Source organism: Pterocles gutturalis, unplaced genomic scaffold (assembly GCF_000699245.1).
Source record: "Pterocles gutturalis isolate BGI_N339 unplaced genomic scaffold, ASM69924v1 scaffold51538, whole genome shotgun sequence".
Taxonomy (NCBI): domain Eukaryota; kingdom Metazoa; phylum Chordata; class Aves; order Pterocliformes; family Pteroclidae; genus Pterocles; species Pterocles gutturalis.
In genome coordinates, this window is record NW_010122439.1 from 2461 (window position 1) to 21593 (window position 19133).

The 19133-nt window shown below is 36.3% G+C and overlaps 1 protein-coding gene across 1 annotated transcript; it reads right to left on the reverse strand.

The window, feature by feature from the left end:
• Positions 1-247: 247 nt before the first annotated feature.
• On the reverse strand, positions 248-18286 carry LOC104464708 (coiled-coil domain-containing protein 132-like; the record flags this gene model as incomplete). Its single annotated transcript, XM_010077507.1, has 6 exons — positions 248-369; positions 2779-2937; positions 3084-3180; positions 4289-4437; positions 14584-14664; positions 18165-18286. Coding segments are annotated over 6 exons (730 nt in total), but the record flags the coding sequence as incomplete, so codon positions are not given.
• Positions 18287-19133: the final 847 nt, after the last annotated feature.

Genomic DNA, 19133 nt, shown 5'->3' on the forward strand with positions numbered 1-19133 from the left:
TTGAAATAGAGCTATATTATTTCAAATGCTTCAATGAAACACTCAATGTCATTCTTCAGCCGTATCTAGGTACCAGACTCGATGAAACAACTGATAAGGACTATGTCAAACCTCAATATTTTTTAGGCTCCTCAAAAGCACAAGAGCTTACCAGTGCACTACAAAATCTGAAATTTTAATTCCATAAAATAGACGTTACCATTATAGACATATTTACCCAAAAGCAAGACTTTCATCAGCTACTCACCCCTCCACAAGAGTTCTATTGGCCAAGCGTATGCAGTGCTCCCAAAGGATGTTGGAGACTGGCAGTGGAATACGGACTCTCTTAGACACCTCATTCAACCTTCTGTTATAGTCTTCAAATTCCTGATGAAACATGAAAAATCATTCTTCCTTTATCATAAAAGGGATCATACTCTATAGATCTCTAGCAACAACAACAATGAATTAGGAATGCACAAGAAAGAGAGCACTGAAAAATAAGCTTAAAGCAGAGAAGTTTAGAAGACACAGACTGTAAAGATAAGCTTAATGTGTAAAGTAGAAAGCATACCACTTTCTAGCATATCATTCATAACATTACCTCAGTACTGTTTTTTAAAAAGGAAATACTATTCTGTTCCCCAGAGGTGTAGTTCTCTGTCAAACTGACACCTCTGAAAATTAACCAAGTAGCTAATCCTTCAAATGCCATTTTCATTGCCTCACTCCCTAAACTCATCTTTAACTTTTTCAAAGCCAATATACAGCCACTGAAGAAAACCCAGTGATAAACTCTTTATCCCTCTAAATACCTGCCCCATCAGCTTTCAAAGAAAAACTCAGAAATAGTGTGACCACTTTTCATTCAACTCTTCTCATTAAATAGTTCCCTGGTGCTTCCAAAGGAGCTGAGAGTACCCACTGAAAAGAATCCAAATCATACAGTTCAGGAGCATACTGCAGTGCTAGGTAACAGGTCAGGTTGAGGGAAGGCACCTGTTTCAATGTGAAACATCAATGGCGTGGATAGATTTAAGCTGTTGCTATGAGTGACAAACTAGTCATAACTGAATGTAATTACTGCTACAATGATTTTGTGACTTATATAAAGTGAAAGAGAAGTCTGCTGACAGTGACTAACACCTCTATAATTTAAAAAAAAGTATCAAGTGACTTAATATAAAGCAGACCTTGATAATGAACTGCTTTGTGTAACCAGCAAAAGCAGTTTGTACTGCAGCCTCTTACAACCAGACTTGTCCGACAACGTGCTTTCAGTCCAAGGCTGTTAATCAAGTCAGTTTTTTCCTCTTTTATTTTTTTCTCTCCTTTTTTCCCCTCCATCAAAAAATCAATAAGTCAAGAAAATAATCACTCAGAAGGGAATCTCAGTATGCAATTTAACCCAGTATCTTACCAAATAATTGGTGTTCAACACAAATTTTCTGAAAGAGGAGTTTGGCAACAAGAAGCAGAGTACCACAATGCTGTGCATTAACTGGCATACTACTCACTCTTCTGAAGATGAAGATGTCTATCACTCCATATTAATTAAATTCTTGAACAATCTTCTTTCCCCAATTTATCTGCTTCCATATATACTATGACTGAGTAGAGAATGTTGCATGTGCGTGCACATGACTAAACTTTGTTGGTTATTATATTAAACATTTTGCTTACATCTGACATTCCTGGAGGCCCAGGGCAAACAGGAAAACACCAATTGCTTAGTAGTAAACCAAAAGCTTCTGTAGCAACTATTATAAGCTATATAATGTAGAGGCCAGAAATACTTTTACATGGTATTAGCCCCAATTGTCCTGAAGCAAATTTATCAGAAGTTGCACACTCACAAAAAGAAAAAGTTCTCTTGCAGAGACCAAATGTAACTACAAACTGATTTTAAAAAGCCATAGCAGCATAAAGAAAGGTAATCACAAGGATTCAGACAGATTCAGTGCAATGATATATCTTCTATCAGATTCTCCCTTCTTTACATTGATTTTTTTTAAACAGAGAATGGCTACAAAGTACAAAGGTATAATCAAAACTGTTATTCAACACAGATGCGCAACTTTTTCTGTGATACTTCACATATCTTTAAAATAAAATTTTCAGTTTCTCTGTAAGAATTAGTATAATTTTACCACTGCCAGAACGTCCTTCTAAAGACCTTTAGAAACATAATTCAGGCATATATAAAAGTATGAGAGAAGGATTATCCCAAAAACTGATTCTGTATGCCATAAGACACAGCAGTTGTATAGCCACTTCTACTGAATGCAATTGAGAAGTTTGGGGAATAACTTCCCTTTCACCTTATTTTTCAAATGCTAACTTCTAAATATAGCAAATTCAATCAGAAGTGCACAATCATGATCTATGCTGGTTTGACCTATAGCCCCTATGACATATCTCAAAGACAACCAATAAAATTTTGCAGACCCGCAAACAGCCTTTGTTAAAAAGCCACTATCCTAGGTCACTGTATTTTCCACAATGTTACTCCATTTGCTACGTATTTATCTGCCATTCAAGACTTAGATGTGAAACTCATTAAACTTTTGTGGTCACTTTCACCCACCATGTAGTCAAAAAATCAGCACTGAAAACTAGCTAATTCTGCTAGCAGAAAGAATTATGAAAATTCTGGACAGCTCTCCTTATAATAACTTACCAGTTGTCAGAATGCTGCATTGCTCTAACCATGCAACTTTAACAGTCTTAATGAAGTATCACAATAATTTAATGTTTATATAAACTTTAGCAACCTGTTTCCCAGAAAGTATTCACCTTCAAGAGAGCATCTACATATACATTGTGTTGTGACATGATTTCCTTCACATCCCATTTCACATTAGCCATGAGAAGCAGCATTTGTTCATAATCAATGGCTTTAGCAGCAACAATCCAATAAACTGGTTTACGTAGTTCACTAGCAGTTGACACTGTCTGAAACAAAAGATACATAAAATTAAATTCAGTAAATTTCTGGCTAATAAGAGCTATATATACCTATGTTGTACAAGTATTTTCACCATATTGTACAATTTCCAAATCTTCTGCTAAAAATCAGCTGTGAATTATACAATTCTGACCTGAGAATAGAACTGCTGAAGAAAAGGCTTCTTGGCAGCTGGCATCACCGCATCAAGATGAGGCTGAAGAAATTCAAACTGCTCAGCCAGAAATACCCTTTGAAAGTAAAGAAAATTTACTGTGAACTGAATGAAGTATTTGGCATGTCTCTGTAAAACTTCTCTGTACAGTTAACATATTTTACAATAATGATATGTAACCTTGGAAAATTAAATCCTGAAAACCATACCAGTTTCATGCTAGTATATCAACAAGTATTCTCAATTCTGACAATTTTAAAATATGTTTGCAAGCAAGAAGATACTTGAATAAAGAGACTAAGGCTTGAATATTAACAATTTGTATTTCTGTTTTACTCAGCATATACTGCAAAAGTCTGATCTAAAGTCTACTAAAGTCAGTGGACAAGTGTCCTGTAATTTCCATATGGCAGGACAGTCAACATGAATAAATACATGTCAGAATTCCAAAATAACATTCCCAATTACTTATATACTAGTGAATTTTTAAAAGACAGAATATGAGATCAAATTCTTTGACAGAGGTAGGATTTGTTAATAACAACATAACAAAGAAATACATTTATAACTAAGCATAAATGTATGCAAAAAACCCCAATCAGCTCTTTTGAAAATACATTTTTAAAATTAACTTCTAATCTTTAAATGTCATCTCATGTGGGGAAAAAAAATGTTCCCATCTGACTCAGTTATTATTCTGACCACTCACTTAGTAAGAGTTTCATGTTACTTGCTTGTTAGAATCTCTTCTTCACAGGTAAACTTCCACCCATTGCAAAGAACGTTGCAATTCAAGCCAAATCTATATGAATTAAGCAGTTTTGAGGCTCAGCCACCAGCATTTGAGTACTTAATATATGGCTTAAATGAACCATACAGATTAAAGAGTCCCATTAGCCTCTTTAAAATTAAACCTTTTTCCTGTCAGATTTGGTCTTGTACTGTCACAAATCACTGGACCAGCTGCAGTAAAGTTTAATTGCATGTGCTTGCAGGTGGTTAGACCACATGGGTAGGTCCCAGTGCCTTTCATTAAGAAATTACCTCTCTCACTTATATTTAAAATCACATCGAGAAGCAGAAATTTTTGACCTCTCAAGAACGTTTTGGCTTGTAATCACTATCTCTTAAACAAGCCACAGCCACCAGTCACCACAAAACACAGTGTACAGTAAATAACCTACAAGGACTCTGTGGCCACCACTCTCTCTGCCAAACCATATAGCGAATTGCCAGATGTCAAAACTACGAGATGACTGAGATGTGGGCTTGGCACCTTCTCCTTTCTCTCTTCAGCAGCCGTGAGAGTTCCTGTGGGATCAGCAGAGACCTCCTAAAACAAAGAATTAAACAACAGAAAAACCATTAAAACAGCAAGAATGGCTCTAGCTGAGCAGTTTCAGATGACAGACAAGATGAAGGAATGTTTCTAAGATGCGATTTAAATCAATCCTGAAGCAAAAGACAACCACAGAGGTTTCTATTTGTGGTGTTCAAACAGGTGAAAAAAAAAATCACATCATGTAGATCAATATCTATCTCAGGAAAAAAAAAAGAAGACAGAGAACAAACTTCTTACTACACTTTAACACCGATACAGGCTTTAGCCCAACTGCCTACTGTGAGACTGACTTCTCACCCTTGGAGATAGTCTCTTCAACCTGACAGCAACCAAATAAGGAGACAAATCAAAGAAATATTACTTATGAATGGGTTTTATTGCTAATGTGAGCTGCAGCTAGCTTAGGTAAAATAAAAATGATGTTTTTAAACAAGTTATCATTCCATTAAAACTTCTATACTGCAGACATCTCAATTGTAGAATGCAAGGAAATATTCACAGCAGAGGAAAAGATCTGTAATAAGAAATAGGTTATACCAGTGCCCCGCTGCAAATTTATTTTTTTTTTAAAAGAGGGGGGGGAACACAAGGGAAAAAAAAAGCCACAAGAAAGACACAAGAAAACAAATGAAGAAAGGAAAAAAAAAAGTGGGGGGAAAAAGGGAAAATCTCTACATTGTAGGAATGTAAGTACAAGTTACAGCTAGAAGAGGACTCACAGAAGGAAGAAATTCCCAGAGCTATCATATTGGTCTGTAGGTATATAAATGGACACCCTCTGAAGCTTCGCTATTTGACAAAACCGTAACAGGACATGGAAATATAAACCTAGTTCTGGCTTTAGATTAATTACTTATACCATGCTTGCTGCTTACACACAGGCTATAAAAGTACAAGAAACGCTACAAGGCAAAGGTGATATAGAACCCAGAACTCATAAAAAAGATAGACATGATATGGCACTGATTTCTTAAGTAAGAGCCTCCCATGACCCTGGGACAGAAACTCTGTGGCCAGACAGGTGCTACAAGAAATCAGCCTGTTTGTATGGAATTAAAAGAAATCTGAGCAATAACACAGTGATAAAGTAGTGGTAAGAGTAATTTCTTCAAAAGCAGGATCAGGTGCACATGTCTGCTGTAAAGCAACCTATGCACACACAACCAATATGACAATAATACTTAAACATGACATTTATGGTTGGATTCAAAACAAATTAGCATAACTCTCAGATTGCTATAAAACTGTACAAAAATTAAGCCAAAACCATGATAATAAATAAAGCAGCTTTGCAGTTTGTTGGTTTTTCCCCCCAACTGGAAACAAAAATAGAGAGGAAATTGCAGTATAGTAACTAAAGAATCAGGAGCAGAAGGAAGAAATATATACTCAAGCTGACCACAACAGTCACCAGGAGTTTCTTGTAGGCTTCACAGCAGATAACAACTGTGAGGAGTGACATGAAATAGAATAATTGCTATGCACACATTTTTCAGACAGTTTTGCTTAAGAAGAAAAGGAAAGCAGTGAGCACTAGAAACACTGATGGAACTCAGTCATGGTCTAACTCATTCTAAGTATCAGGACTGAGACAACGAGAACATGCATTGTAGATCCTGAAAAGCCAAAAGAAAACGTACTGCACAGAGAATCAAGTGAAAAGGGGAAAAACAACAGGGAGGTTATTCTGGGAGCAAAATATCTGACATACCCATTGTGGTTACATTGCAGCAATTAAAGGCAGGGCAGGAGAAAACTGATTATGTCAAAATGTGTAAGGACTTGGTGAGAATTTAAGTGATAAAAAATGATCAAAATTTTGCTCCTATAAACAAAGCAGCATCAGAATGAGTTTACTGCTTGGACGAAAGCCAAGCTAAAAGTGACATTAAGAATGTAAGATAACGAGGAAGATAATAGTGTCCAAGCTGTCAAGAATAGTTTGAGGTGTGGGGGAATAAAAAGATCACAAGTTCCACTTGAACTATCTCAGATTTTAGTTGACAGTTGCCTCCTGTGGTGTGACAGCCCAACACAACAGGGAGCTGGATTTGTTAACTTAAGAAAGGCTCTTTCAGTTCTGCATTGCCCAAGGATGTCAAACACAAACAAAAATGGGCTACAGCAGATGGGATGAAGCACAGACTGGGAAAGTGGAGTTCTCACTATCAAGGGTGAGGAGAGTATATTCAAACTTCCAAAAAAAATTCTGTAATTGGTTACAGAAGCAGAAAGCAGACAAAACAGGGAGCCTTTGAGGATCCCCACAGAAATTCTGACATTAAAAACAAAGACTGCTGACTGAGCAATACCATCAGCACATCATTTGTACCACTAATAGTTCTCGCAGAAATAGATCAATGAGCAGAAGATAAAACTTCTAAAAGAAGCTTATGGTAAATGCTATCAGATACAGTTGCACTGAGCGTGGAATGATTATAAAGGCTAGTCACATCATGATGTTATTAGAAAAATGAAGTTTCTTTACTCTGATCTGTGTTACCATTCAGCAATTAAACTGGCCAGACATTTCACAATACAGTGAAGTTTGTGTTCTGCTGAGCCTACCAGAATGGATAAACAAAGCAAATGCCCTCCATATTTGCTAGAACTCATGTAACCTCTTTCAGGCAGCTCTGAAGATACCCACCTAGCACACCCACAAGTACAGTGCATACAGGCAATAACATTTAATCATCTGGGCATAACGGTCAATTCTTTAAAAATATTAACTGAGCCAAAGACACCATTGATTAAGTGACAAAATCTATTCTTTATCTGCCTTCTCTTCTTCTTTGTCACTTAATTTCATTCTCAAAAAAAAAAAAAAAAAAAGCTTTGAAATGTTTACATATGGTAAAAAACCAAACCTACAGCCCATCAAGTTCTCTATGCTTAGGAGGGACAGTGAGACACAGAGCTGGGGGAAGAGTATCAGTGGTAAAGATTTAAGCATCTTTGTTTCTTTCAAAGACTAGTTACAAATAATGTAAACAAAAAATACTATAAAGACTTAATTTTGTACTCATTGCACTTCAAAGTTGCCTCTCTCTTCAGTATTGAGATACATTTTAAGCAACCCTTTTTCTACCTGCCTGCTTCCCATGTAGATAAGTATCTTGTGAACTTTTTAAATTACAAAATCCTGTTGCACCTGAAGACACAAAATGTACATGAGACAACTGGTTAAATCAAAGACATTCTTGGGTTCAACCACAGAGTTGGTTCAAATATACCAGCCAAACATAGTATGAGCATTTCATTCTCCTGACTTGTTCTAAAAACCAGGCACCACAAAAGCATGTTGACAGCAAAAAGGAAGCGCAAGGAAACAGCCGGTGTGCAATACCCCAAAAAACACAAGATCATTCTGAGGGGGTTTCAGTGATGCCTGTGTTTTTTCCTCCAGCCTTCATTAACAGAAATGATCAAATGACTGAAAGCAGCAATAAGGGGGCAAAACATTCAGGCTGGAACACAAAAAAAGGCTACAGACTATTTAAAGAAATCGGATGTTTTGCAATGAACCAGACTTGTTAAACTTAACCCTTCAAGTAACTTAAGAAAATCTGCAAGACAATCTCTGTTGTGAGACATTCCCTTTGAGTACCCATGGAGAAGATGTAAAGCCCCATAGAACTGAAACTGGGCAACATGATGCCAGTCTCAAGAAGGAGGAAGAGAAGGAGAAGGAGGAAAGTAGAAGCCAGGAAATTAAATAGCAGCTACCCAATGTTAATTTCAATAAATGTCAAGTTACATCGAGAACATATTGCAACACCCAGCATCAAGCATGCAGACACCAATAGGAAAGCAGACCAAACTTCCTTAGCTCTCCTCTGCATCAGAGTAGCAGGTCTTGCCAGTACAGCAGAATTGTGATATATCTAAAACATATTACAGCCCACATAACATCCTTGTAAGCAAACTGGGCAAAATAATTTCAAGGTACACGTGGAGCTGATGCAAGCTACAAGATGCTTTTCTCCCTCCTTGCAAAACAATTATCTGAATGATAAACAAGCAAATTAACTGTAGCAGGCACAGCTGTACAGATTAACCAGTATTCCACATAAACACCGTATAGTGTGTCTTACCTATTCAGTTTTCTCTAGTCTTAGTCAAACTCCCTCATGCTGTCATAGGAAAAGAACAGTGTCTTCCAATGCTACACATGATTAGCATACACAACTAGCAATTATTTATAAAAGCTGTTTTGCTATAAAGGCCTGAAAATATCAAGATACAGAAGTGCTAAAGCAGGCTTATGACTGCTTTACCTGTTTAAGGGTTACTACTAACAGTAGTATGAGCTATAGTGTGTGTTTTGGGAAATATCTTAATGTAAGATCTCTTTGAATTAAATTTCATCTGTGTTTTTACAACAATAACAAATATTATCAAATAACAGGTATCAAATAAGTGTGATATTGTTTAATTGTTGGGTATTTTACTTTAGCATTTAATTGTTTACTCCCAAGAATAAATTCTTTCATGAATAGGAAGGGAAAAAAAAAATCTGTGTGAGGAACAAGCCTCTCCTTCAATCTCTTCCTCCAAAAAAATGTCTTCTGTAACATTTCAATAATTTGGTTGAACCCAGTGGCAACCCTCTGTTAGATACGCTTCCCATCTTAGTGGGAAGAAGAGACTATAAACTGATTACCTAAATCAGAAGTATAAACTACTTAAGCTAATTATCTAAGTCAAAAGTTTGACATGCAATTTGCAAGACAGACACTTTTAAGTGACCTGATTTCATCATGAGCTCAGAAATATGTATTTATTTCAGTTATCCAGCAGAACTTATGACCAAAATAACTGACGAGCTGTCATTTACGGTGGAGACAGTTGACAGTTAATTATAATAATCCACTTTCACTAACTTTAAACAAAAACTGATAAACTCCACAACTTGTCCCCAGCACAGAGAGTTCTGCAGACCGCACTAATAATCAATAATCTTTCATAACTGAGCTTCTCCTGACCTAATACTTTTTGCATAAGACTTTAGCTTTAGAATTGTTTTAATATACATACACAATAGGAACAACTTTAGTTTTGATTCTCCTATAAGCAAATGGCAATACCTCTAAATGCTTCTGAAGAAATCTCAACCTTAAAAGAATAAGTGGTGTTGGAAAGGTATGGAAAAAATCAGACCATCTGAAAAGGTTCTGGCAGTCAAACAGCAGCTGTGACATACCAACAGTGTTACCAAGATCTTGAGGTGCACTGAGGGAGAAGGAAAAGGAGACTGACCCTAGATGATTACCTAAGACAGGATAACTCCATCATCTCTGTTTAGGAAATTGTAATTGATAGTGTCTGTTAGTATTTTCCTGAATAAAGTGGATAATCTTGACCCAGTCATTAGGAAACTAAATGAAATGTAAACAATGTAAGCTACTACCATGATCACTACTCAACACTGTAAGAGAGCAGATCATTAAAAACCAAACAACAAACCCTCTTGAGAAACCATGGTATTAGTTTTCTATTTATTTACAATCCTCTGCAGGCAAGTGATAACTTTACATTATTAAATGTCATGCAAGGGATCCCCAAGCTTGCCAACACTTACAATGCACACACCACACACCAGCCCCAGAGTTGAGTTGATCAGCATTGCCTTGTGGTGGCCACAATGTTTCCCATTTCAAGAGCGTGGATCCTCCATGCTGTTTGTCACAAAACAAACATGTCCCAAACCTCAGCTGAGTTAGTCCCACTGACTTCAGTAACAGATTTCAATAAAATTTGCATGGAAATTTCTGTGATCTTTGCATTTCATTTGTTTCTTGACAAGCAATTCACCCATCACCTTGAACATTGTCATTACGTATGTTGTACAAATCTTTTCAAAGAGAGGAAGACAATAACTCCACAAATTGGCTCTTCTTTTTTTTCTTCAGGCTTTTTTTTTTTCTTTGAAGGGGCAGGAGACCAAGCAAGGACTGCAAAAGTTGCATGAGTTATCTTTGGCAAATCAAAACCTCACCGAGAATCACAGCTCAGAAATACCATTTCAGTGAGGAGCTTAGCTATTCCTTTTAAAAGCAGCATCTGTGCTAGGCATTGCCATGTCAAGTAACTATACTGCACAGCCTTGACTCTCCAGACCTTGCCACTGGTATGTAAAAGCAGGATGCAACAGGGTACATGTCCACACCAAGTAATGCAGGACTGTGCTGTGACCTTTTCAGTAAAACTGAACTGTTTGTTTCCAGAGCTGGGAGTAGCATAACTGAAGTTGTACTGTTGCACAGCATCAAAGGGTCAAAGCCAAGATGGGTTGTTAAGTCAGGTGTGAAGACAAAAATCGTTCCTCCCACTATTCCTTATCTTATTGGTACAGCTGAAAAAAATCTACATTTTCCATCTCTGCACCACCACTCCCTAGCCTATTGTCTCTGCGAAAAGATATATACTTCATGGAGAAAGAGTCCAAAAGCTAAAGACTGAATCTAAAGCACATTAACCAGTACTTCTTTATACCAGGGATTCTTTCTGTCTACTCCTCTATACATTGCATTGCAATGCTTAGATACTTTACTGCAGCAATTTATTTTCTACCACTTTAAGGCACAGTAACTTTCATGAACTTCATTTTAAATCTCAATTTTACTTGAGCAAGCCAGTTTGCAATGAAATATTTATGAGTATTCTGTAGTTATTTGCCCCCCAAAAAAATCTCACTTTTGGAAGCAGCAGTATCACTCAAGGCAGATATTTGCATACACAGGACATTCACAAAAAACATCTAGGTAATGGCAGTACCACGACCAAGTTACATTTTAGGAAGATAAAGGAAGCTGGTAAGAGACAGATAAAGCAAGGAATCAACAGTAGAAATTTCCTTTCGGAATCACCAGTTATCATAGATCACATCAATCTGACTGATGCTTTGTACGTACTTGGGGGCTTACTGGTCTCAGTGGACTAATACGAACATCAGTAGTGTTGCAAAATCACATTGTTGTTAGAAATGACAAAAACAAGGACTGAATGTGCGTATGTATGTCTACACATCCCACTCAGGGGAACTGTCAATGAAGAGATGAAAGCAGCTAGAAACAGGCACCTGTTTTGATTTATTTGGCCTAATCAAAACTGTACCTTAGCACTACAGTGAGGCTGAAACAATAGCACTTGTTCCTCCCCTTTCAACTCTTTTCCTTCTGTGTTTTCCTTTTAATACATCCTGCTGTATGAATGAAACACAGCTTGCAGAGTGCATCCAAATTAAAAAAAATATTTAAATTACATACATGTTTTTGTACCATAAATACAAGGAAGAGGGGCACTTTTACTTCACAGTGGTGAGGTTTGGTGATTACTGTTTGGGTTTTTTTGTTTACTATAATGTTTATTATTATGTCAGTGTAGGAGCAGCATACGGTGAATAATATGTATCACAGCTGAGGTGTGACATAATTGCCCTGTGATAAAGTTAGCACGACTGAACACATGTTCATATCTCAGCTATTTCCTGTTCACAGTCTGAAACATTAATCTAAACTGCAGATGGACTTGCAGGTACAGTTGGCTTTGCTATGAAGTATTAGATTGTGAAACAGAGAAGTGATTCAGCTATAGTTGAGTACTGCTTAGAGGGGACAAGCACCCTCCAGCAGAAGCAGGTGGTGTGTGATGTGTGAGGAGTGATGCAGGGAATAGGAGAGAGAGGAAGCACTTTAATTCCTGCAGCCTTTTTGCTTAGTGGGCGTGAGTCAGAAACCAAATTCTCTGTCTCTTGGTCATGCAGATGAAAACCAGGATAGTACTTATTTCTGAAGTATGGTTAGTATACTGTAAGTACAGTATATTTAAAAGGACAGACACTTCTTGCACTGCAATAAGTATAAACTTAGATTAGAGTAGCTCCATAAGGACCTACATGGAATGCCTCCAATCAACCTCCATGCTCTTCATACTGAAGACACTACAAACATGCAAGAAAGAACATTAACTGCAGCTTGGATTTACCTCGCTAGAAGGAAGCTAAAAATGCAGCTGAATAATAATAATAAAAGTAGTACCCCAAACAGGTATCTGATATAAACAGCATTAATTCAAGCCCAAACAGAAACTACAGAAAGTCTACAAAAAGCTGGAGGAGATGGCTCTAAACTCTCAAATTATTCCTCTAGTTCCTGACAATAAATACAGAGTAAATAGGCTTTTATCTACTTGCTATTAAAAAAAATAATAATAATAAAACAAAAAAACAAAACCCACACCAACAAACCAAAAAACCTACCAGATTCAGACTATCTTTATGAAAACAAAATACTGAAAGATGCTGCCATCAGGAGCTGAAATGTGATGGAAATTATAGCCCTTAACAGAGTTACCATGAACAGAAGACAATACAAAAACCCAAAATTTCCAACAGGCCATGAGACTGAAGCCCACAACAGAAACATGAATATTTTCAGAAAGTGATTTATAATAATATAAGACAGGAGAATTTTGAGAGCAGTCCATAACAGTCCATACAACCATGAGAAATAACCATTTTATGTCACAGTAAAGATTAAACTCAACTTTCACAAACTCTTGAAAATAAGCAAACAATAAAAATATTTAGAAGACTTTTTCTTCCTCATGAATCAAAAAGTGAAAAATTTCCATTTATAACATAAGACCAGCATAAGTTCATAAGATATTAATAAACCTCATGGAATGTCTTTAAATTAATAGCAGTTAGCTAAGATATCTTCCTCCCTTCACATCTTACCTGCAACACAGCTATGAATTTCAATTGACACTATCTGTAACAGTACTGTTAAATGACTGAGGAAGAAAAAGAAGTTATGTTAACTTTCCAATTTACTCCTAGAAATGATTTTTTAAAAATTATTTTGACAGATAAGTAAAATCAGGCCTGTAAAGCACTGTCAGAAACTGCAACTACAGAGTAAATTTTAAAAATTAATTACATAACTTGCCATTGTTCCATAACCTTTAACTGATTTGTTTGCAAGATCTTCACAGAATTAATTTTTCTTTCTGAATACACTACCTTTGAGATGAATATCAGTATGACCAGCCTTTTTCTGTTTTACAGAGGCCTGGGGTTATTAGTTATCTTATGCTCCCCCTACTGACTCTGTAAGAAATGGCTCCAAAACCCTTTATGAACCTTCTCTGAAAGAGTTTAGGATTCAATATAATACTTCAAGGAATTAAAAAGGCATAAAGTACAATTCTATGCAGTGCCAAATCCTTGTCAAGAGCATCTGTCTTCTACTTCTTCCTAAGGCAGAAGCCTTAGAAAATAAATCCTTCCTGCAGCGTTCATGGTATTAACCACTATGCAAGCCATTCGTGATACTCTCACGAAATTACTTCATAATGTTTCAAGGGTTTTGTATTTAGGTGGAAAAAAAGAACTTCTAATTTACATTTGTGCAGAGTTCTTAACAATATTTCTTTATAAACTGTTGATTATCCACTGTAATGTGATGTGAAGGACAATAATCTACTACCAGTGTGACACGAGCACCATATTCACTTTTCACATTTTGAAAATAACTCATGAAGTGGCCAATGGAATATAATCTATAAAATATGTCAGGGAAAGTTCCCCACAATTCAGAAATGACTTACCAAAGGACTTAGTATACTACTTATATTACCTTGTAAGGTGAATGATCTTCGGGATGGCCTACTGCTTTGCTATTTTTTTACTGAAGAAAAACAAGTCATCTATGGCGTTGTTTTGGGGTTTTTTCATAAAATTTCTCATATAATAAGGACAACACTGGAACATCTGTCTCTATTACATGAACAGTAATACATTATATGATTTAAATATGTAATTTTGTTGTTACATCTAGCAAAAGCTATTAAACTAGTTTTGTTGTATAGTCATTTTATACAATGATAATCTACATCATGATACACCATGAAACTACGCCTTTGTCTTTACAGACACTGAACAGAAAGAGAGATAAAAATCAGGAAGCCATAATCATAGAATCATAGAATCATTAAGGTTGGAAAAGACCTCAAGGATCATCAAGTCCAACCCAACACCACCTAACTCACTAAACCATAATGAAATACAACTCCTGAACTTCCTACATAGACCTCTATTCCACTGAGCATTAACAAAATCCAGGTACTTACTAGATCAATCAGACTCTCCTGGATTCTGTTCAACGTGGTGCGTAGTCTGCTGCTACTGAGGCCCAGTCCTGTTGACTCAAACTGGAAGAAATACATTCTATTTAAGTTGAGAAAGGAAAACACATCAGTTTAAACTTTACAATGATACAGCAGAACTTCAGTTTGTAAACACTAGCTACAGATTACTTACCCTAAAGTTTTAGTACATAATTGCAACCATACAAAATGAAAAGAAAATCAACAGAGGTCACAGCACTCAACACTGCACTGGTGTGAAGAATGACTTGAATACATTTCATGAAGATGACAGCTTACCATTCATACCAATAAACAACCACTATCCTTTATTGCTACTACACTGTATTTGGGTGTGGGACTCCAGATTTCCCCATTTGGGATGCTAGCCCAGAATGGTGGACCACAATGCCACCAAGTCCTGCATGCACACCACACCCAAGCCAAATGGTCTCAGAACTTCTCTTTCAAGCTATAAAATTTCTTTTAATTCCTTACTGAATATCTAACTTGTGTATGTAAAATTATATCCATTGATCTTTATAAAGCCTTCATTATTACTTAATGCTTATAAAGATCTACCTGAGTAATGTGCCATCTTCATGCTCATGGCTCAGAAGTATTATGGGGCAGATGTTCAGCTGGGACAAATCAATATAGCCACACTGATTTCCTGGTAAATGCCATAAATTATACCAGATGAGGGTCTGATTTGACATGCGTAATTAATGTATTACTACTTATCTTCTACTTCAAATTAAAAAAAACCACAACAAACTAACACAACAAAGTGGAAATGGGACAGCTAAGAAACACACATTTACATCAAGAAGTATTTGAATACAGTTCTGGTATGTGATTCAAGCCAAAAAGGCAATTTACTGAACAATACTTAGATCACTGTTGTACGCTGTATTATTAGACTTCCTTTCAATGCACTAGATCAGGGAAAGAAGTGTTCGAGTTCATGTCATCCCATGCGCTCTTTTAAATACAAACAGGTATAATTTAGGTCCCCATTTACTGCATCTAACATTTCTGACTGAAGATGTCCATCTGCCCCAATCCTCCTGTGTATTAAATGAAAATTTACATCTGAGATGAACTCCCACTGGGAATTACATTCCACTGAAATCTACAACCTGATCTAGGAGCCATAAATCACTAATCCAGTGTCCACATTTGATAAAAAGAAGTGTTCACACCTTTGTTTTTACACAGGTGAAGTAAGCTTTCAATAGCTACCAGTAATTTTCACTTACTTATTTTATAACAATGTATTTCTTTCTAAAAAATGGTGATTTGACTTTTGAAAGATATGAACTAAAAGGAATGTACAAACAAAATTAAATTTCCATCAAATATTACATATAAAGAACTCTAGATTTACCAGACAATCAGTTACAGCCTGAAGGCAGAATTGCGCATTCATAGGTATGGGGTGGGGGGGGGAACCCAAAATAAACAAAAATAAAAAAAGGTTGTTGCTCAGCATTTTTCCAGAAGGACAGAACCTCATGACTTCACACAGAACATTGCACTCATCAGTGTAAGTGTTTTGCTTCATGGAAGTTTTTGTTATTTCCATATGCAAAATGGCAGATACTTAGATTAGACAAATTTATGACCTAGTAAGGCTATTAAGTAGACCATTAGACAATTTACAGAATAAATTTGCTCAACACCAACTCTATATAATCTCTTTAGCTAAAAAAAAAAAAAAAGAGGGTTTTTCTATAAGAATGGCCATTGGATTACAAAATATTACAATGTCAAAAAAATTAAAACTCACCTCGAACTTATTCTGCTAAGGAAGACTATTCTGTAGCATGTTGATGAATGATTTACACTTTGGTGAGTAGATATTAAATATAGGCAATTTCTTTTAATTTCATGTAAGGTTGCTCCATAATTTGAGGTAAGGAGGATAGGCAACCTTAACTTGCATCCCAGAAGTTAAAAAGGTTTTTAAGAAGCAGTTCTGGTGTGCAACTTTGGGCAACAAAGAAAGCCAAATACTGACTACATAGGATAATAATTCTGAAGAGTTCTGGAAAGAGCAATGACTTAGTACCATGACCGGACATAGAAGTCAACATGAATACTTTAAATCTTTGGTTTTCACTGAATGGGCAATCAACTCCATACAATTAATCACTCTCCTTATGTGTGTAATAACTCACACATACATTCTCAAACACACACATTCTCAAACAATTTCAACCATTTAAGGAAGTTATATTACCAGCATACTTTTTAGAAGCCAATTTGATGCTATTTTGTAAATAAAAATACAACAGGAACACTCTCAGTGGTCTAAATCACATACCATGACCCATGTCTACCTTCTAAAGGTTTAGAAACACTATGGGAAGTGAGGACATTTAAGCAACATTACAAGAGGGTTTGTTACATTCATAGACCCTTTGTAAGCATTATGTTTCCCACGGAAAATAATCTGTCAAAACAAAAATTGGGCACACTACAAAAACATCACAATATTACCACCCATCTGCTATGATGTTTACCTGCCTAGCACTGTGCTGTTCTCTGTTAGAAGCAGAGAATGAGGAAGTCGGTACAGGCTTTAAAATACAAAATGGGAGGTTCAAAAAAATAAAAATAAATGCAACACAATGTGAAAATCAGAGTAGCTCACTAGGCCATTGGAAATCAATTATCTTAACAAAAAATAAAAGAAAAAAAACCAACACAAACCAAAAAACTACCCACCTTCTAAACACAAACAAATTGCAAGTATATTTGTTGTGCCAAAGAGAACAGCTCAAAACCATTTAGAACCATATGTGAGTCTGAAAATCTATTACAATTTGCCAACAGATGATGATGAATTTGGAACCCCACGATATTATTACCCATAGAGTAATTTAGGGGCCAAGAGGAGAGATAATTGTTTTTACACACAGCTTTTCATAAATGCTTTAAGACAATTCTGTTGCAAGTTGACCTATGTTATGTACAGACATTGCCAACAAGCATTTATTTCAACTACAAGATCACTCAAAAAATCCCTTGTTTTCATTAATGCAATCAGTTTGACAGAAGAACACTAGATCTCAAGATTGTATTTTAAACCTCTTAAACCTGAGTTGCTACTTAACTTTCATGGCCCCCTTCTCCTCTTCCTTTTGCTATTCTTGTCTAAGTTAACGAAATACATATAGGAAAATTAAATCACCTCATACTCCCCAGGCTCCAAACCACAACCCTCCTGCAGACTGTTCTTTTGATCCCCACTTTCTGCCACTATTTTTAGGTATTTCACATTTTCTTTCCTCCCTTTCAAAATATTGCTGGAAAGAGGAGTACAGAGTCTATTCAAAACATAATAGGATTCATTTCCCCGTGATAATGATGCTCCCAGTGCTTATTCCCCTTATTGCTGATCTAATCAGCCTCTTCTTACTCCTCCATTCAAATCCATTCTGTTGCTGCTATTTTTTCTGGGACTTCATATTAGGTAGTATTTTAAGTAAAGAGATCTCCTCTGTATTCTCATTCTAGGTGTACGGTCATACTTGGAAATTAATAACGTTTCTACCTACCGTGTCATTTCGGCCAAAAAACGTATAGACTGCATACAGATAGTAATCGAAGAGCTGGGACATGAAGTGGATCACATCAAATGCAATTGGCTTCAGAATATTCATCATCTGCATGTATTTCCCTTAAAAATTGAATACAGAAAATCAGTTTCCTCAGCACAAGTGCTACAAAGACAGCGCTGAGTTTGACAAACTCAAAACCAGCTTTACAAAATTTATTATTTAGCCCTGAATATTGATTAACAGCAACTTATTTTAGAGATTGGGAGGTTTAGAAACAAAGCTAAATATGATAACCAAGACACCACAAATGCCTCAAGTCTTCTCTAAATATCTGAATATTATGTATTGCTGCAGGCTGATTTTTTCCACTTATTCCGTGACAAACACACTTCTAAACTAGCTTGCAACCCATGGACGATATAAGGGTGATGTGTCACATTCTGGATAGCTAGATTTCCAAATATCTGTGCAGCTGGCATGAATATTCAAGGTAATCTCTTGGGCAGTATCTTATGCTTTTCCAAAGGGCTATATACACTGTACGCTGTCCAAGCATTGTCCCTATAAAAATCTTCTGATGCCAAGAACATTTCTCTATTACTACATCACTCAGCATCTTGACACCACAAGTGTTCCAAGAACATTTCCTCCTAGTTGCTCTCTCTAACAGGATGCCAGCTTTAAACTTCTATACATTGTTAGCTAGTTGCACGGAAGTTCCTATTTTGGGTGAAAAGGGGTGTATGAGAATATTTCCAAACAGCGCTAACAGCCCAAATCCACACCGTGCTAGAAACTTCAAGAAACACTTGAAAACACCACTTTAAGAGTTTTAGCAACTCAAAGTAGCTCGACTTTCGAGAGACTCTCCGTTAATAGCTAAAATTGCTGAACATTTGCCAGGTTTCTTTTGACATATTATTTCTAGTACTTCTTTCATCCTTAAAGACAGTAAGTAAAGAGTAC